General features: G+C 45.0%; 2 protein-coding genes and 1 long non-coding RNA gene across 3 annotated transcripts; all 3 read right to left on the reverse strand.

Annotated features, from left to right (window-relative positions):
- Window positions 1-736: 736 nt before the first annotated feature.
- Window positions 737-5,850, reverse strand: LOC103184444 (transmembrane 4 L6 family member 4). The gene is made up of 5 exons (XM_007902438.2): window positions 5,538-5,850; window positions 3,524-3,613; window positions 2,532-2,671; window positions 1,420-1,607; window positions 737-868 (listed from the first exon to the last, which is right to left on the reverse strand). The coding sequence occupies exons 1-5, from the start codon at window positions 5,712-5,714 to the stop codon at window positions 864-866; spliced, it is 600 nt and encodes a 199-aa protein (XP_007900629.1). The 5' UTR covers window positions 5,715-5,850; the 3' UTR covers window positions 737-863.
- A 1,581-nt stretch (window positions 5,851-7,431) lies between these two features.
- Window positions 7,432-15,097, reverse strand: LOC103184443 (transmembrane 4 L6 family member 4-like). The gene is made up of 4 exons (XM_007902437.2): window positions 14,878-15,097; window positions 9,880-10,016; window positions 8,992-9,172; window positions 7,432-7,642 (listed from the first exon to the last, which is right to left on the reverse strand). The coding sequence occupies exons 1-4, from the start codon at window positions 15,013-15,015 to the stop codon at window positions 7,625-7,627; spliced, it is 474 nt and encodes a 157-aa protein (XP_007900628.1). The 5' UTR covers window positions 15,016-15,097; the 3' UTR covers window positions 7,432-7,624.
- Window positions 15,098-15,490: 393 nt separating this feature from the next.
- Window positions 15,491-19,083, reverse strand: LOC103184442. The gene is made up of 3 exons (XR_488517.1): window positions 19,058-19,083; window positions 17,914-17,979; window positions 15,491-15,528 (listed from the first exon to the last, which is right to left on the reverse strand). It is a non-coding gene; the product is annotated as an uncharacterized LOC103184442 (long non-coding RNA).
- Between the last annotated feature and the right edge of the window lie 1,109 nt (window positions 19,084-20,192).

Genomic DNA, 20,192 nt, shown 5'->3' on the forward strand with positions numbered 1-20,192 from the left:
GCGTTCGCCCACAAATATACAGTCAATTCACTTTACAGTGTGTTCTGTGAAGCGCTTTGGGACGTCCTCCCGACATGAAAAGCGCTATATCAAATGCAAGGATTATTACTATTATTATCAAATGCAACGATTATTATTATTATTAAGATGAATGGCAGCTCTTTAACTCCAGGGGGTGCCACAACACAAGGGCAATCCTGTGTCCACCCGGCAGCTTTCCCTTCCTTACCCAAAGGTACTGAGGCCAACTGTAACACAAGTGCTGTGCGGCTGAGATCAGCCTAACTGAACACGAGTTTAACCTACGTTTGATTACTGGTCAAGTGAAGCCAGACAGACAGAGGATTTCAAATAAACCTTTAATAGTTTACCATAAATATAGTACAAAACTAATTAAATTTGCATATTATGGAAAACTAGTTTTTCATAAGACCCGAGTCCTCAAAACAAGCAAATAGAGGGAGATTACTAGGGTATAAGTATTACCAGGGGAGAGAGAGCAGGGAAATGTCCAAATGTTGCAGTGTTTGGATGGTGATGGCTATGGATGGGAAGATGATGCTCTAGCCCTACCTGAGATTATTATTATCATTATTATTATTGTTATTACTAATAAACTACAGTGGTGAAGAAATGCACTCTCTGGGGGAGGCAGAAACTGATACTCCGAGCAAAGCCATCCTCCTCGCCTCCTGACACACAGACAAATAGACACACAGATAAACATGGACAGACAGAGAGATGGAGGGGTGGGGGACGGGGGGGTGGGGGGAAGTGAAAGGGAATGTTACAATTCACTAAAGGATCTCTGATAATTGGAGCTGCTGTGAACCTGCCCCTCGTCTTGCTGCTCAGAGGAAGCTTTACTCTGCAGAGAGAGAGAGAATACAATGTTAGTCCTTCACATCCGTGAAACACTTCGATAATAGATTTTCGCTTTGGGTTGAATGAGTTTGGAGAGTCTTAAGCGTGGTGAGTTGTGTCACATTTGGAGTTGGAGGAGAGGTTGGGTGAGACATGGGAAGGTGGACTTAGGAGCTTGTTTGTGGTGGAGAAGTGCTTCGCAGGATGCACTGTAAAGCGAATAAGGGAGATGAAGTAAGGGTCCGAGCTGGCCTTATCACATATGTCAGACACTCGGCTGACCCCCCCCCCAAAAAAAAGTTTGTGCATTGAGGAGGGTTGTGTGTTGGGGGTGTTGTCTATTGAAGGGGAGGGGTGGGGGGGTGTGGATTGTTGGAGAGGGTGATGTGTTGAGGCAAATGATGTGCTGAGCATTGGCTGGAGGCCACTTTCCTCAGTCTCACTATGCGCTCAGTGTTAATGTTGAACTCCATTTGCTCCTTTTCCTGATTCTTGTCAGGGAAGGGCGGTGTTTGTGGTGAGGTGATGGAGTTTGGTAATAAAAGGCGCCACTACCTGAAGAACAGCAGTTACAGCAATCGCCGCAGATGAAGCCGATCAGCCCGTTGATAACCTGGAATGCACAGAGCACCAGCTGCACAGCACTCATCAGCAGCAACAGAGAGAACAAGGTGAGGTGCCAGGGGACAATGTTTTTCGGTGTAGAGCATTTTTCCCACAGAGTATGATTGCTCAGGTAATTGCTGTCAAACAGAAAGGGACGGGTTAGAGCAAAGCGTAACTGATTAATCCTGTACAAGCAAGAGCATGAAAAGATCCACAAGTCTCTGACCACCCCTGATCAATGCTGGTAGTAATCTTACTCACTCAGGCTTTGCATTGGGATTGACTATAATAACATTGAACAACAACAACAAATTATATTTCTAGAAAAAATATACATTTATATATATTTAACATTTCTATCATGTTGGGAGGATGGCCCAAGGCGCTGGACAATGGGTTTGCACCCGAGCTGGGAGCTGGAGTCAGGCAGGGTAGGGGTAGGAGGAAGTATGAGGGGTCTTGAGGAAGTTCATCATCTCCTCACATTTGGAATTGGAGGAGAGGATGGGTGAAACATGGGAAGTTGGACGTAGGAGCTGGTTTGTGGTGGAGAATTGCTTCGCAGGATACACTGTAAAGTGAATAAGGGAGATGAAATAATGGTCCGAGATGGCTTTATCGGTGATGGTGATGTCTGAGACTGTGAGGGTCCGGGCAATCATAAACGAGATCTGGTTAGATCACAAATGAGATCTGGTTACTCGCGAGAAACATACACAAAGCCTTCTTTGTGTTGTTACAGATCAGATGGATCAACATCTCTTCATGCGGATGGTCCCAATACCCATCCCAGAGGGCAAAGAGTGCGCATTCCATTCCAGGCACAGGGAAATTTCCATGTGTAGGTGGGATGTATGGAACTCTGTTTGATTTGGATACTCTTTAGCATGATGTTTCTGCAAGTGATCAAAAGAGGCAGCAGAACAGAACCTCTCGATTTTGGACTCGAGGAAATCCATCATCTCCTCACATTTGCTAATCAATTATTATTATTATCAAAACAATCCAGTATTTCCACAGCAGCTCATCGTGAAAGTGAGCAGTGACCAGGTGTTTCTTACCCGTTCTCAAAGGGGTAGATAAACGTGGTGTTGCTCCCAAGGGCACATTTTGGACCATCGTGGATTCCCACTGCAGACACAATGAAACAATAGGCAGCTCCAGCGACGCCGACGGCAGCAAAGATCACAGAGGAGAAATTCTAGACAGACACAAAGAACAAAATAAACAATCCTTCTAAGTGGACTTTGGCGAAGCCGACCATTGGCTTCTCCATTTGTACAGACAGAGGTACTGAGATCACCTGTCGGCCTGCCTAGGCCAGAGTCAGAAGGTTGTGAGACTTTGAGCTGACAGTCTGGGCTGACATTTCAGTGCAGTACTGGGGTCGCGGGCTGCAATGTTGACAAATAAGCTACAATTTTCAGCAGCAGGAGCTAGTGACTTAAAGATACAAGGATTCCTCTTGCATCCAACTTTTTTTGTGGTTAGCTGGTGGATACCCATCACTGTGTCCAATCAGGTGTCTGACGCACATGGAAACTCATCAACGTGAGCATCCGGGTGGGTACATGGCACGCTCTGAACACAGTGCTTAAAAGTCTTCAAACCAAACTGAGAGTTAAATGCATCCCACCTGCACGTGGAAATTCACATATACAGGAATGGAATGCGTACTCTCTGCAGAGGGACGCTTCATGTTTACCTTATTCCAGAAAGTATTAGCGCAAGTTGCCAAACGCCAAGTCTTGGGGACCCCAGAGTGTGCGTTGGGGTAACTGCTGGAGTCAAACCAGCTAAAACCACAACAACTTTCCATTGAAAGCACTGGAAGCTTTCCCGCTACCTGTCCAGCTAGGATCACCCTACCAGTTAGGGCTCTGACTTGCAGGGTTAACAGGTGGAAGTCCTGCTGATGAGCCATGCTGGACTCGGTTGTCTGGGGGTGGGGGCTGAGTTTCTGGGAGATGTCTGAGAGGGTGGGGTGTCCAGCAGTGTGGGTGGTGGGAGTGGGGCGGGTGTTAATATTTGATAATAATCTCTGATTTCTTACTGCAAATCGTTTCCCACAACTTTCATTTCCACAACAGCCGCAGCAATCATTTTTTTCCATTCCGAGGAAGACCAGAGCCGGGAACACCATCTACACAGGAGAGAAAACACAGGCTGGTCTACACTATATGTTGTTTACTATGGGCGGTGTCTACTGTTCTGTATAAGGAAAAACAGCTTATCATGTAAGTGTGGCTCAACAGGTGGCCTGCGGGCAGCTTGTCGCCCAACGGATGATTTTATCCCTTTGCAGAGCAAACACCAGCTTGCTTCAGGTCCCCTCACCACATCTACCCCACCATCGCCATCCTCCCCCCGCGCTCTGGAGTTCCATTCCCAGGATCCTTCCGAGTCATTCACTCCCTCCCCTCTTTCAAAGCACATCAAGACCTAACTCTTTGACCACACTTTCCCCTCCCCATCCCACCTCTCTCGGCTCCCAACTGCAGCTCAGAAGCCAGGCTGGGAATATCAAGATGCCTTTCCAACATAAAAAAGACGCAATATAAATGTCTTTTTTCTGGAAGTGAAATACTTCCAAAGGCCCGCAGACTTTTCTCAAATAGGGAATCCAGCCCTCGGCAGCTAAAAGGTTGGATCACCCGGCTCCACATTATCTAGACTATAATCATATCACCTCTCAACCTTTTCTTCTCCAGCGTGAATATGCCCAGTTTTCCTAATTGCTCCTCATAGTCCAGTCCCTCCATCCCCTCAATCATTTTGGTTGCCCCTCTGTATTCTCTCAATCGCTAGAATATCCTTTTTATTTTGCGGTGACCAGAACTGCACACAGTATTCCACGTGAGGTTGCACCAGTAATTATCCCACTATTTTGGCTCAATATTGCCCTTTTAATAGAGACCAGCATCTGGTTTGCCTTACTCACTGCTGGCAAGCACCGTTGCGATAGCTTAAATTTATTGTCAACCAGGTTTCATTTTCCGTACAGATTTTTTTCTTCCCATTTAAATAATAGTCCCTTCCTGAATTTTTTTGTCCCCTTGTGAAGCACTTTGCATTTCTCTATGTTGAACTTCATCTGCCTTTGATCTGCCTAATTCCCAAGAATGTTCAAGTACTCCTGTAACCTATCCTGTTCATCTTTGTAGTCTATCACAAATATACAATAAATTCACTTTACAGTATATTTTGTAAAGCGCTTTGAGATGTCTAAAAGACATGAAAAACACTATATCAAATGCAAGAATTATTATTAAGCACTCTGAATGGAGGGCGCTATATAAGTACAAGTTGTTGTTGTTATTATATATCACCTTCCTTAGCTTTGTGTCATCTGCAAATTTAGCCACTGTGCTTGTGACTCCTAGCTCCAGGTAGTTTACAAAGATGTTAAATAAGAGGTCACAAAGAAGATCCCTGTGGAACTCCACCTGGTTACTTTCTCCCAGCCTGATGACATTCCCTGTAGCACCACCTTCTGGGTTCTATCGTTCAATAAGATACTTCCACTGATTCCCGCTTTTTTTGTTTTCAGTACCAGCCTTTCGAAAGGAGCTGTATCAAAGACCTTTACTGAAATCCAGATATATGGCATCCTAGTTACTCCAGTTTGGCAGGATTTCCCCTTCATAAATCCATAAACCCATCTTGTCTATCTTGTATTACTGTCATCTTATTACAGTCCATGATCTTATTTCTAATAGGAGACCCCGCAATGGACGTCACACTCACTGTATTTACTGTGCTCTGTATTCACTATAATATATATTGTATTTACTGTGCTATGTATATTGCGCGCTATTTCCTATGCTCTGGACTGAACACTGCTTCGGTGTGTCCAGCCTGAGGCGCTGCTTACCGCTCTACCACAGACTCTGGACATTTCCTTTCTCAAACACATTGTAACCACAAACTCAAATCAAAAGCACTTTACGGTGAGAAATGTTGTGAACCTGCATTCATTTAAAGACATGAAATCATATGAAGGAAGGTGTGTTGTTGAGCAGCGTGTGAGTGCTGGCAATGGGAAGATACAGTGAAGGGTTACGCACCAGGATTCCTGATCCGATGATCCCGCTCATGCACCAAACGCTGCTGGCCAGCGTCTCTTGGGTGTTATATCTTGTCTCTCCGTTGGGGAAGAAGAGCAGAGTGTTGGCGATGATACAGAGCAATGCCAGAGGTATCAGGGTGATGCCCAGGCACTTGGCACACTTTCCAGTACACATGGTGATGAGTCGGGCTCACTTTCTGTCTTCAACTGACTGTGAGAGCAGCGCGAGATCCAGGAGAGCGATGGTTTGACTGCACACAGCCCAGCACTGTATATATAAGCCACTCCTGATAACACAGATACTGCCTTTAACCTCTCTTCACCCTGATACGTGCAGTGGGTGGCATTGAATTTGCCATGACAACTATCTGCTTTTGTTAATGGTCCACCCGTAAGTGTTGTCGCCCAATGTACATGGGAGCGGTAGCTGATGTGAGCTCAGTGACACTTTCTCTGATTGAATGCCCCTCTCTGATGAAATTTCAGTAACATGATGAATCACATAATTTTGCTGAAAGGAAAATCCTTCTGACATTGTCTCACACCCCCATCTCCCCTATCCCGCCCTCCCTCCCTTCCTCCCTCCCTCCCTGCCTCACTCCCCAGTTCTTGTGGTGTGATGTGATTGAGCTCAAAAACAACTCTTTTCTATCAGATTTACACGTGTTATCAGCACACACAAGGCAACTGACCCTTGGTCGTGTTTGTCAGCTGCTGATGGAAGGAGCAAGTGCAAGAGAAAAAGCCATTGACACTGTAAGCGGTAATATTCTGCCTTAGGATGGCATTCTTGAGAGTGATTACGGAATGAAACACTGTTGTTTTTCACACAGCCTTGCTTTATACACAGAGCTCAGAGACACCGACTGGAAGGCAATATCGAGGACAAATCAGAAATCCCTAAAGAACATTGTGCAGGGCTCGCGGGACAGTTTATGCACAAGGGCAGCAGGGCAAGCTAAATATAACACACCAAATGGATCAATAGGAAAAAAAAGGAAGATTTATAAAACTTGTAGGGAGAAAGGAGCGGGTGACCATTGGGCTGAATACAAAACTACAGGAAGAGATTAAAGAAGAGAATAGGGAAGGCAAGAGAGACTGGAAAAAGGGCCTAGCAGCAAATACATAACATCGTCCTCCAAAGTACTTTCAAAATTGGTTGGGACATCCTGCCAAACTAATTTACTAGTTTTCTTTGACTGTATGATAAAGGAGTTTGATAAGGGTAAGGGGGTGGATGTTGTATACCTGGCCTGGATGTTGTAAGGCCTTCGATACAGTTTCTCAATGAAAGCTGGCACTGAGAGTAAGGAAAGCAGGAATCAGAGGAAGTATCTTGCAATGGTAATTGGCTGACCGATGGAACCCAGATGGTAGTGTACAGGGAATGTCACCAGACTGGGTGAATGTTACCAGTGGAGTTCCACAGAGGACTCTTTTGGGACCTCTTTTATCTAACATCTTCATGAACGACCTGGAGCTAGGAGTCACAAGCACAGCGGCTAAATGTGCAGATAATGCAAAACTAATGAAGGTGGTAGACTTCTCCCCCAACATATTTCACTGAAACAGTTTGATTTGTATGACAAGCATCTAGTTTAGGATTTATTAATTGTTCAATTAAAATCCAATGATTTATTAATTGTGTATTACATCATTATCAGCCCACGCACTTACACAAGCACCTCCCTTAATAAACCTGCTCAGAGATAATGCATTCGTCACAGCGTTTCTGATCGACTGCCAGGCTAGTCAGCTCACCTCGTCTGTTGTTGAGCACCACGAGATGTCCTCCTGACTTGAAAGGCATTATATTATATAAATGTAAACTTGATATGTATTAGATGGAAGGTTCAAGTCGGGAAAGAAATGAATGTCACTTTTGCATGGATACTTTATTTATTTGTAAGGTAAATTGTGGGATATATTATCATAAGATTCTGTAGAAATAATAGGGCAAAATATTTTCACACTTGAACCTCTTTGCGGCTGCACACAGCGGATTTCAATCAGTCACCTTCAGCTCCTTCCAGAGTAACACACAGTTTGAGTCAATCTAATGGAATTCACTTCAAATGGGGGTTAGATGGGGCCGTATCCCTATGAGGAGAGAAAGGAAAGCAGAGAAAATGATTGGTTATGTAACCGGGTGTCAGCCTGCCTCAGTCGGGTAGCCCTCTGAAGCAGGAGGTTGGGGTTCAAACCCCGCACTGGGAGTTTGAGCTCACAGTCCAACGCCGACACTCCACTGAAGCACTCTGTTGTGGAGGTGCCGTCCTTTGGATGAGACTGGGGTCCTGTGTGCTGTTCAGCTGCCGGGTGGACCCGTTGGCTGCACATTTGTCTACAAATACACAAACTTTACAGAAAACTATGTGAGATGGTTTGACATGATCGGCATGTTATTGAGTGTGAAGCTCATTATTACAAGGAGAGGAGTGAGTTGAGCAGGTTAAGGCGTGATGTTAAGGTTACAACTGGTTGTGACAAGGAAAATACTCATAGATTGTGTCAGGAGTCAGTGAGTCAGTTAAAGCATAATGGGAATACTATCAGACATCATGAGGCAAAGTTCATTGCTCGTTTCAAAGGAGAATTAGAAGGGGGGTGTGTGTGTGCATATGGTGGTGGGGGGAGATTGGGCATTTCATGTGTAACAGGGGTAACATTCGAGGACTTCGCAACTATGGGAACGTGAAGAGAAGTGTTTTATACTGATCATTGGGATCTCAGTCAGTGCGAGACCATCACCGAGTGAGAAGATGTGACACACACACAGGTTGTCTATCTTTTTTTTTGCTCAGCCAGGCGTCTGATACAGGCGGAAACCCATCACCATGCTTAAGAGTATCCAAACCAAACTGAGAGTACCATGCTATCTACACACGGAAATTCCAGAAATAGATTGTTGGAATGGAAAGCGCTCTCTCTCCCTGGAGGGATGCATCCATCCTGCTTACCTAATTCTGGAAAGTATTAGGCGCAGGTTGGCAAGAGCCAAGGCTTGGAGACCCCAGAGTGTGCACTGAGGCAACTGCAGGAGACTAAACCAGCTAAAACCACCATAGATAATGGCAATCTGGCAAGCTTTCCCGCTACTTCTCCAGCTAGGACTACTCTACCTGTTAGGGCATGGACTTGCAGGGTTAACAGGAGCTGAGTGTGTCAATTTTCTGTCCAGCCACTACCTAACCCCACTCTCCCCTCACTCCTCCAGTCTAACCCCACTCTCCCTTCACCCCCCCACCGTCTAACCCCACTCTCCCCCCACTCCCCCAGTCTAATCCCACTCTCTACTTAAGTGCCCAGTCTAACCCACTCTCCCCTACCAATGAAGTAATCTGTCTATGTCACCCTGAATGGGAGCCGTCGGTGTGTGTGGGAATGCGTAGTGTAAAGACAGCCTAAGACATGCTATAATATTACTCAGAGAGGATGATGTTGAGTACCTTGAAGCAATTCCACTCTTTGCAGATTACTCCGATCAGAATGTTGATGAGAAGAGCAATGCAGATAATGAACTCAACGGCGCTTACCACCAGCAAGATGGAGAACAGCTTGACGTGCCAGGGGATCGCATTCTCGGGTTCCAGACATTTCACCCACAAGTTTGGATCATTCAGGTAATTCCTGTCAGAGACATGTATGTAGCAAATGAGACGTATCCTATCTTTGAAAGGAAGCTCGGTGATGTATATGTGTGAATGTATTCAAAATCGATTCTTCCCACTTAGTTCCTACGAGCCAAAGCCCTAGTGGCTGAGGTAGTCAATGCTGCACAAACAGTGTTCAAATGACAATCAGGTTCAGCTAGTTAAACTCCAGAAGTTACCCTAACACACATCTGGGTTCCCCAAGTATTGGCTGCTCCTCATGAGGTTCTGAATTAGGTAAGCAGGATGCGTCTCTCCAGGGACGGAATGTGTTTTCTATTTCAAACACTGAAAAACTTCCATGTGTAAGTCGGATGCATGGAATTCTCAGTTTAGTTTGGATACTTTTAAGCACAGTGATGGGTTTCCGCACATGTCAGATACCCGGTTGATAAAGAAAACTCATATGAGATTCTGAAAACTGTATTTAGTGATCAATGTACATAAAACCAGTATAGATAATAATAATAATTCTTGCATTTGATATAATGCCTTATCACGTCTTTGAGACATCACAAAACACTTCTCAGAATATACTGTAAAGTGAATTGACTGAATATCTTGTGGGCGAATGGAAAGGCAACATTTCATGAAGCCATTGCGACAATCTCAATCACATGTTATTTATAAACGGGAGCAAATTCTGGCCAGATTCAAGAGGCCAAACTGCAGCTAAGCTCTTACCCCTTGTGAAAAGGATGTTTCCACTCCCCCAGCGGCGTGACACGGCAAAGTGGCCCCAGGTCCAGAGCCACAGATGACACGATGAAACAATACGCTGATCCGATCAAGCCAATCACTGTGAAAATGATTGAACACAGCTAGAGGAGACAAGAGCAAACAATTAGAGCAAATAGGGTGGACCCCAATCTTCGCAGAGACTGTCAACTATGCATTTTTTTTTGTGAAGGAAATCTAAGAGCGGTTTTCTACAAAATCTGGTTACTGATTCACTAATTTCACAATCAACAGACAAGAATTTGAAATGTTCAAAAGAGAGATTCAGCTGTTTAAACTTATCTCCGTAGAATACCCGACTTCCTTTGTCACACATTCCAGATGCTAATTCCCCAGTGCATAGACTTAAATCCGGTGTCTGTCCTGAAATTGCCCTTCATGTCCCTGTGTCTGTGTCCTCTTGTCCTGCTGACTTAGTGTATCTAAGAGTATTGTTGTGGGTTTACTTTCTCAATGCAGTTCATAATGTTATAGACTAAGACCCCTTTTGAGACTTGCCTTTCGAAGGCTGAAAGAGCAATTTTTTACCTGATGGCAGTACTTAGACTCAGGCTTCGGGCCAACCTTGAGGTGATTTGGGATTTCTGGTACATTCCTCTTCGCTATGTCCACATGTACCACTGGGATTCTGTAAATTACTCTTTCCATTTCTCCTTTCCTATTATTTTTTCAACTCTCACAAGATGTCTCAACGGTTGATTTCATATAATAATAATAATAATAATAATCCTTGCATTTGATATAGCGCTTTTCACGTCGGGAGGACGTCCCAAAGCGCTTCACAGAACACACTGTAAAGTGAATTGACTGTATATTTGTGGGCGAACGCGGCAGCCAATTGCGCACAGCAATGTCCCACAAACAGTCATAGATTGAAAATGACCAATTTAATTATTGTTTTTTGGTTTTTTGGAGGGATTATTATTAGGGGTGTGGAGTAAGGAAACTTGCCCAAGGTTTCGCCCTGCCTGGAATAATCATACAATCTTACAGCACAGAAGGAGACCATTCGGCCCATAGTGCCTGTGCTGGCTTTTTGAAAGAGCTACCAACTATCTAGTTAGTCCCACTCCCCCCGCTCTTATCCTGTACCCTGCAAATATTTTCTTTTCAAGTACCTATCTAATTCCCTTTTCAAACCTGTTTAAAACCTTTTGAAATCAATGTTATCACTCAGCCTTCTTTGATCCACTCAGTTCCATAACAGATAAGCGTTTTTTTTTGATTAGCCAGGTATTTGACGACCTCTGAAACTGATCACCATGCGTACAAATATCCAAACTAGACTGAGGAAGATTTCTCTGTGTCTGGAATGAAATCCACAACCTCTTTCCAAAGGGCTGCACCCTGCAAGGTATCAGATGCAAGGCTGTGCAATGGGGTAACTGCTGGCGTCTAAAGCAGCTAAAACCACATAGATTACCATTAAAAACATTGTCTGGCAAACTTCCCACTGCTTACCCAGCTAGGCCCACCCTCCCCGATAGGAGTTTGGCTTTCAAGGTTAACGGGAGCTGGGGGAAGAGTCTGTGCTCCTAGTGACTGATCTGCCCAAGTCCTGTCAATGAGCTAGGCTGGCTATGCTGCCATCAGCAGTGCCCCGGAGTACTGCAGACTCGCCTGGCTCAGGAACCAGACAAGAAATCGTCACAGAGGGTGGAATTGATTCTGACATTGTTATCAAGCACATGACCTTGGAGCCAAGTCAGCTCCGTGGTTCTGGAGATGTGAGCATAGTAATAGACTCAGAGGATCAGATACTCTGAGGCATAAACAATTCCTTGACATTGGGTCTGGCGTAATTGCACTAACTGGGACCAGTGTTGGGATCTGGTTTATGGTATTTATTAACAGATTCCTTTATAAGAAACTGGTAATTGATGACATTTCTGAAGAGTTCATTTCTCCGCACCAGTTCAATTAGAAATTCCATCAGGATCCAGATTTAGAGTTTTGATAGAGAAATTATTCCCACTGGTTAGTGAGCCAGTGACATCAATTTAAGCTAGTTAGTACAGAGCAAACAGAGAGGTTAGGAGAAACAGTTTCACACGCAGAGTGGTTAGAATATGAAATGCCCTGCCTAGAACGGTGGTTGAATCCATATTAGCCTTCAAAAGGGAACTAGATAAATACCAGAAAAGTAGTAAACTACAGGGATCTGGGGGGAAAGGGCAGGTAAATGGGACTATAAAAAGGATTGCTTGTGAGGGAGCGGCACAGACACAATGAGCCGATGGCTGTCTTCTCTGCTGCAAATGTCTCTGGACCTGCCTGCACAGGGGATTACCACCACAATCAGCCTATTCCCCCACACCAGCTCCTTCCAGGCTATCCCTGGCATCATTCGATACCTCTGTGATTCTGTACTTCAGAACATAAGGGAACATGAACAGGAGGAGGCCATTCAGCCCATCAAGCTCGTTCCACCAGTTTATTAGAAGGACAAGCAGATTTAATTTATAAAGTAGCTTGATGCTGTGATAGGAGTAGTTACAATGGGTGTTCTGGAGGAATGAGATTGATGGGCCAAAAGGTCTTCTTCATCCAGTCATTCTATGATCTTGGTCACAGTCTCCCCCGTGTTGCTTCTTACACAGCAGCTAACAACAAGAACAGCAACTTGCATTTATATAGCGCCCTTCACGCGGGGTAGCATCCCGGAGCACTTCAAGCTAGCACCAAATTCCACCCGGTCTCAGCTTGGGAATCCAATTTGTTGTAAAATTTAAGATTGTCCAGAATCGTGGATAATTTTGTTTGGATTTGTAACTCAGCTGCTTCCGAAATGAAAAGATAAATGTAAGAATTTTCCACAATTCCAGCCAATTCTACATTTTCAGAACGAAGAGTCTCACATGTTAAGACAAGGTAGAAATTGGGGTTTCTTGTCTCTGCACTGGGCCCGTGGCCTCTGGTGAGCATTCATTACAGATACAGAGTCTGCCTAAATATGTTCCATCTCGTGGATGCCTGGATACCATCAATTTGGCTCAGTTGTAGCACTCTAGCCTCTGAGTCAGAAGGTCGTGGGTTCAAGCCCCACATCTGGACTTGGAATCACATAGTCTAAGATGACACTCCAATGGGATGTGCTGCATTGTTGGATGAGACAATAAATCGAGGTCCCATCTACCTGTTCAGGTGGACATTATTTGAAAAGCGAAGATCCTGGCCAACAAATCCCCCAAATAAAATTGGTCACTCATTGTTGTGTGCAACTGACTGGAGGGAGGGACGAGATCATATAGGCCAAATGGCCTTCTTCATCCAGACTGACCTTGTGATCTTATGATACATGAGAAACACAGATTACATGTGAGTTCATTTTCTAACGGGCAGATTCAGAATATTTGATTGTTTTTAACAAAGCAGGTAAAGCTTTCAAAGATAATAATAACTTGCATTTATACAGTGCTCTTCACACAGGATACTGCCTTGGGACACTGAAGGACATACAAGAACAAAATTATATTTGTAAAGCGCCTTTCACATCGGGAGGACATCCCAAGGCACTGAACAGTCAGGGATCAGGATCAGAGCGTGGGTGGGGGTAGGATTGGGGTGAGGGAGGGCAGAGAGGTAGCAGAGTGGCTGAAGGCATGGTCAAAAAGGAGGGTCTTGAGTCATGCCTTGAAGGAGGCAAGAGAGCGAGCAAGATGAAGGGATTGTGGGTTGGAGTTCTAAAGGGTGGGGGCAGAGAGGCTGAAAGCCCGACTGCTGATGGTAGGGCAGGTCAGGCAGGAGAATGGAGCAAACCAGAGGGAACAGATAGGTTGATAGGAGGTCAGCAGGATGTAAGAGGGGCCAAGGCTGTGTAGGGCTTGAAGGTGAGGACGAGAATTTTGAATTCTATCCTCCGAGAGATGGGGAGCCAGTGGAGCCGGGCAGTGGTGGGGGATGATGGGGTCATGGTGCCTGGTGCGGGGAGGAGAAACTTGTGGAGAGAAGAGTTGGGGAGGTCGACAAGGAGGGAGTTTCCTGTGCAGGGGTTGGAAGAGACAAATTGGAGACGGTTTAAGAGATAAGACCTGAATCATTCAAGGACAGAATCTTAAAGTTGGAGGTGAGAGGAGAGGTGGTGGAGGAGGATGGAGTGGTCCACAGTATCGAAGGTAGCAGAGAGGTCGAAGAGGCAGAGGGAGCCCTGGTCACTGCTGGACAGGATGGTCATTCCAGATCCGAACAACACAGCGAGTTGTTCGGATCTGAAATGCATCGCCTGAAAGGGTGGTGGAAGCTGATTCGATAACAGCTTTTAAGAGAGAAGTAGATAATTATTTGGGGAGGACAAGTTTGCAGGGCTATGGAGAGAGAGCAGGGGAGTGGGATTGATTTGGATAGCTCCTTTTGAAGAGCCGGCACAGAAATAATGGGCCGAATGGCCTCCTTCTGTGCTGTATAATTCTATCATTTTATAATTTTATGTCGTTTGTCACCTTGACCAGAGCAACTTCCGTGCTGTGTTAATCATAATCAGGTAAAGTCAGAATAGTAGCCTATGCTAGGGTGGCAGAGTCCGTAACCACCTTGTGGGTGACCACACATTCACCCACAGAAGGAATCCCAATCTTAAGCCTTTTGTTCCAACCACCTTCCGGTGCACAGGATATGGGATGTCTGATCTGGAACTATGGTTAGGCAGAGGGACAAATTAGCTTTCAAGAGGGAATTCAATAACTAAAGGAGAGCAGCGAGGCTTGGTACATTTAAGCAATTTGACCATGTTCTTCTCCCCCACCCAAACCCCCACCCCCTCACCCCCCTGCCAGCTAAACTTACAAACCACTGGACAATAACCCTCCAGGATGCAGTGTACTCTAGCAGTACAGAGGCCTGGGACTGCCAGCTACACTGCTGATTTCAGTTGACAAGTAGCTTGAAGACATCCTAATGAGAGAAAGTGAGTGAAATGAGGTCTGACCAAATGCCTGACTTCCTTACCACACTGTTCCAGGTACACGAGCTGTTTATGCCCTGGCACTGGCACTGACACTGACAGTTGTCTTCGCACAGGGTTCTTGGGCACTTGCAGATATCTGGGCACGTAAATTGCCTCCAGTCGCAGCGTTGGCAGGGCATAAACTCAGGGCAGTTACGGCAGTTGCAAACTTGGCTACAGGGCTGGCAGTCGGGGCACTCACAGGTCTGACAGGGCTTACACTCGCACAGCCGCTTGCAATCACACTCCTGGCAGGCCCTGCATGGCTGGCAGTCCTGGCACCGAGGGCACTCACAGGCCTGGCAGGGCTTGCAAAGCTGGCAGTCGCGGCAGCGCGGGCACTCACAGGCCTCACAGAACCTGCAAGGCTGGCACTCCCGGCACGGAGGGCACTGACAGTTCTCGCAGGACTTGCAGGGCTGGCAGTCCTGGCAATTGGGGCAATGAATGTCCTTGCAGCAGGCGCATGGCTGGCAGTCACGGCATTTTGGGCAATGGAGTGATTGACAGGAGGCACAGGGCTGGCAGTCTCGGCAATCCTCACAGTCACAGGCTTCACACGGTCCACACTGACAGCAATTATAGTCGGCACAGCAATCTTTGCAGCCGTTGTCTTCCCAAAGCACCAGAAATACGTAGGATGGAAAGATCATCTGCGATCAAAACAAACATCGGCGTCAGAGAGATGGCAGAAGTCCCCATTCACCTCTCCTCAACTCTGCTTAATCACCTACTATACTTGATCCTGTGTTGGACACACCGCTCACAGGCTTACCTTCTGTAACACACACCTTGCACTATTTCCCAACCAAAATGATCTGCCATTCAGAGACCAGAATTTCCTCCCAGTCCATTCATCCACCTATCAGACTGTTCGCTTTAAAGTTTAAGATTGTGAAGAATTGTGGAAACTCTGAAGTTCAGCCTTCAGGGTTTCCTACTCCCACTGCTTCTCAGGTCTTCCACAGTTCTACACAGTCTTACATTGGAAGACAAAATGGTTTCACAGGCTTAGACTAGGTAAAAGTTGGGGCCTGAGCTTCTGGAAGGCTTTTAAGGGGTGTGAGAGCTGGGTTACTTTAAATGAGAGACTTTGGATGAGGCAGATATACATTGAAGATTGGAAATACCTGTGTACCAATCTTATCGCTGAAAAGGGGTATGCATTAGGTTAACATGACATAACATGTCGAGCCTGCCCCGCCATTCAATCATGGCTGATCTTCTAATCTAACTTCAGCTAATAACCTGACCCTGCCTTATCCCCATATCCCTTAATCTCTTTTGCAATAAGAAATCTATCTATTTCAGTCTTGAATATGTTCAAGGACTGAGCGTCAACAGCCCTTTGGGGTAGTGAGTTCCATACATTCACCACCCTTAGAGTGAAGAAGTTCTTCCTCAACTCAGTGTGAAAGGGCTGCTTCTGATTTTAAGGTTGTGACCCCTGGTTTTAGTTTCTCCAACCAGGGGAAACAATCTCCCACTATCTACTCTATCATGCCCTTTGATGATCTTATAGGTTTCTATAAGATCCCCTCTAATTCTTCTATATTCTATATAGGTTAATTAGATTGAGTTAGTAATTAAGCTGAAGTTATTTCTTTCTTCCCAATTTCTTACTGGATTCACCAGAGAAGATAAAACATTTAGATTTTATTGATGGATTGGGTCATAGAACTACATCCAAATCTGAATCTAAATGGGAAAAATTATAGAGAACCTGGGAGCACTGAGTGGATAGGTGGACATGGCACTGTCAGGACTCCTCCCTCAACTCTCTTTCCTCCTACACTATTCCCTCCCTCCTCTCTACCCACTCTTTAGGCTTCTAAAACCCAAGCAAGTACCTAACCAGTACTTCCTGCCTGACCGCACCTCTCTCCTAATCATTTCCACTTTGGTGATCTCCTAACTCTGAACCTTGACCTTCAGCTGGATTCTTAATGTTATGAAACACACGTGGTGCAAATCACCAACAAAGATGCGTAAAGGAGTTCCCTTTGCCCGTTCCAACCGCAGGCTTATCTCACACGGAGCGGTAATGCCCTGAGATGTTTGGACATTGGTGAAGTGCTACACAAATACAAGTTCTTTCTTGAACCAGAAACTGGGTTGGAATTATTTAGAACAAGCTAATAGGTTCCTGACTGCATCAAGAACCTCATGATCTCCATATCATGCTCAGTTCTGAGAATTCCAGGATATGAAATGCAATTTCTATTTATTGAATTGCTGTTTGTGTGGGTACGATGGTCGTCTCTTAACTTCCGAGCTAGGAGAGGATTAAACATACTCACCAAGAGACCAGATCCCAGAACACCGGACAGGTACCACACGGTTCCTGAGATATTATTTTTAGCGTATCGAGGGTCTCCATTTGGGAAAAAGAGCAGTATGTTCACACAAAAGCAGATCAGAGCTAATCCAAGAAGTGTTACACCAAGACATCGTGCAGTCCTTCCAGAACATAAGACCATGGTTCTTAGTCAATTTCAGTCCTGGAGCTTGTGTCCGCCTCGCAGGGCGTGGCTTTACTCAGTGAGCGCCAAAGTAAAAGTCTTTTTTCCTTTCGTGCTTTGCTGAAAGGATTCTTCGTAATCTGTCACGCCAGGGTGGCAAAGTCTTTGTAGGGACAGACATTCATGGCGTGATCTTTAGCCCAAGAGGACGAAGCCTTGGGTACACAGCATGATGGTGTGTGTACTAAACCCTGAAGTGAGGGGCACTGGCCAGCGTGAACTCATCAATTTCTTTATGATCAAACAAAAACGTCTCTGACATCAGAGCCGCTTTGTGACACGTGAAGCAGCTTAACTACCATCCCTGAGCTCTACTTACAATGGGAGCTCATCACAAAGGATGGTGAAAAGATAGCTGCTCCTAGTGATCATGTAAGAAAGACTCTCTCCCTCTCACCCAACTCTTTAAAGTAAACGAGTGATGACATTTTTCAGTCGTCAGTCACTATCTCCCCTAACCTCTGGAAGCCCCTTCCTCTAGCCCTCCGCCTCATCTCGCTCCACCTTAAAACCTACCTCTTCGACTGAGCATATGGTCACCTCCGTTTCCATTTCTCCCTTGCTCGGCATCCACCATTGTCACTGTGAAGAATTCTGAGACATTATGCTACATAAAGGGAGCTATAAAAATACACGTTACTGTCATTTGCAATATTTCTTAACTGGATTCCTTAAAAAATTCTATTAAATTCCCATGACCCAGTTGGGAGTTGGAGTGGAGTTCAAATTGTGCCGTTGTAGTCTGATGGCTTTCTGGTAACCATTTGAGCAATTTGGATTGACTATGAAAGAATTCCATTCACAAGTACCGCAAATGACCACCTCCCTTATCTACACGAGAAGCTTTGTTTCTGATCAAATGACAATAACACACATCGTAACACAAACCTCACATGTCCTCGCTCGGAGCTGAAGCATTGCTAATTTGATGCTTGACTCAAAGATTTGCGCCATGGCACCTAAAACTGGTCACTGTTTGGTATGATCAGTGCAAAAGCCTCAGGATAACTCAGAGGTATCCTCAGCAGGCTTCCATTACTATTGTTCTACTTGTGGTCTGACCATTTTATCTATTGGTCACCCAATAAACCTTGGTATTGCACCTCTCAATAGCTTTCCCTGATTCATATGGATGGGTGGGTGGGTGGGAGGGAGGGATGCACCTTGCCCTATGAAAAGATCTCAAAAGTACATTGCAAGTAATTGCTGTCAAGTATAGTAACACCCTTTACATTACTTACTACCCTCCAAACCTTAGGACCTCCATCCATTTTCCCTCTGCTTCGTCCATCTCTATCTTTAAAGCCTGGCTCATTGACGGTGCCTATGGTCACACACACAAACACACAGTCTCTGTGATGCGTTGTGAGATGTGAGGCATTGAGCTCTTTATCAGGTGAGGTCCTATCAGTAACTACCTCATCCTGAAACTAACCGAAATGTTTAAATGACATCAGCTTTCCTTACAATTTGTATAATCAAGATGCCACGGTCCGAACTCTCCTTTAATTACAGTGATAACACAGCACGTCCTGTTCATTCATCTCACACTCCACTATCTGCATATCACCCGTGTGCACATAGTAAAGCATTTAATTGTGACACAATTAGAAATTCTCCGCCTAACACCACCCCATCCACTCCCATTCCCCACACTCACCTCCTGCGGCACTCCCCCTCCCCCGCTAGCTGCGCGGCAGTGAGTTGCTCTGATTGTAATGATTGTAATTATTTACAAATGGTGAAAGAGTTTCCGCTCCGCACCCCTTGTCACCAGGTAATAATTAACGTTGTTTGACCATAGTGCCAGTCCGTGCCTGGTGCCTGACTCTGGGGTATGGTGGGATTTCCCATGTTGTGTGACACTGCTCCTCATTACAGTGGTTGATGAAATTGTTTAAAACAGCCTCCTCGCAGATTGGCTCACCCCAGCCATAAAGTTATAAATGCGGAATCTGTTAATAATAATAAATCTTACAAGGTATATCACAGGATTAAAAAGTTTCACAGGATTAAGGGGATGAAATAAAAATAATAATCTTTGCCTCTGATATAGCGTCTTATCACTTCTTCAAGACGTCTCAAAGAGCTTCACAGAATATACTGTAAAGTGAATTCACTGTATATTTTGTGGGCGAAACACGGCAGCCAATTGTACACAGTAGTGTCCCACAAACAGTCATGGATTGACTGATCAGTTTATTATTTTGTTTTTAAAATTTATTTTGAAGAGATTATTCCCCCCCGGAAAAGCAATCCGCTAATCGACTACTGACCGGGTTTCCAAATCAGGTTAATGTGCATACATTTTTAAAGGTGGGAAAGCAGGTGGACAAAGCTGTCAAGAAAACAAATGGAATCCTATGTCTCTAAACAGGGAGCATTGGAGTGTTAGCCTGGACTGTGAGCTCAAATCCTAACATGGGATTTAAATGCACAAGCTTCTGACTCAGAAGTGAGTGTGCTATTTCATAAGTGACTCATTCTCAATATTATCCTGGTAAATATCCTGGTCGTGACGTCTTTTCTAAAGTGGGGCGGCCAAAACTGAACACAATATTCTCACTGTGGCCTAATTAACAATGTATACAAGTTTAGCATTATCTCTTTGCTTTTATAATAATAATAATCCTTGCATTTGATATCGCACCTTATCACGTCATTGAGACGTCTCAAAGCGCTTCACAGTATATACTGTAAAGTGAATTGACTGTATATTTTATTGTAATATGAGGGGTTTATTGGTGGGGGAGGGGATGTGTGTTAATGAGAAGGTGTACTGTCAGAGGCTATGA

This window comes from Callorhinchus milii, unplaced genomic scaffold, assembly GCF_018977255.1.
Source record: "Callorhinchus milii isolate IMCB2004 unplaced genomic scaffold, IMCB_Cmil_1.0 Scaffold11, whole genome shotgun sequence".
Classification (NCBI taxonomy): domain Eukaryota; kingdom Metazoa; phylum Chordata; class Chondrichthyes; order Chimaeriformes; family Callorhinchidae; genus Callorhinchus; species Callorhinchus milii.

Bases quoted from the DNA above. Each gene is read 5' to 3' on its own strand.
- LOC103184444 (XM_007902438.2), bottom strand. From the start codon at position 5,714: ATGTGTACTGGAAAGTGTGCCAAGTGCCTGGGCATCACCCTGATACCT. The intron at 3,614-5,537 runs GTGCGTAACCCT...TCTCCTGTGTAG, and splicing joins TCATCGGATCAGGAATCCTG to ATGGTGTTCCCGGCTCTGGT. The intron at 1,608-2,531 runs GTAAGAAACACC...TCTGTTTGACAG, and splicing joins ATCTACCCCTTTGAGAACGG to CAATTACCTGAGCAATCATA.
- LOC103184443 (XM_007902437.2), bottom strand. From the start codon at position 15,015: ATGCCCTGCCAACGCTGCGACTGGAGGCAATTTACGTGCCCAGATATC. The intron at 10,017-14,877 runs GTAAGGAAGTCA...TGTCTCCTCTAG, and splicing joins CGTGTACCTGGAACAGTGTG to CTGTGTTCAATCATTTTCAC. The intron at 9,173-9,879 runs GTAAGAGCTTAG...TGTCTCTGACAG, and splicing joins AAACATCCTTTTCACAAGGG to GAATTACCTGAATGATCCAA.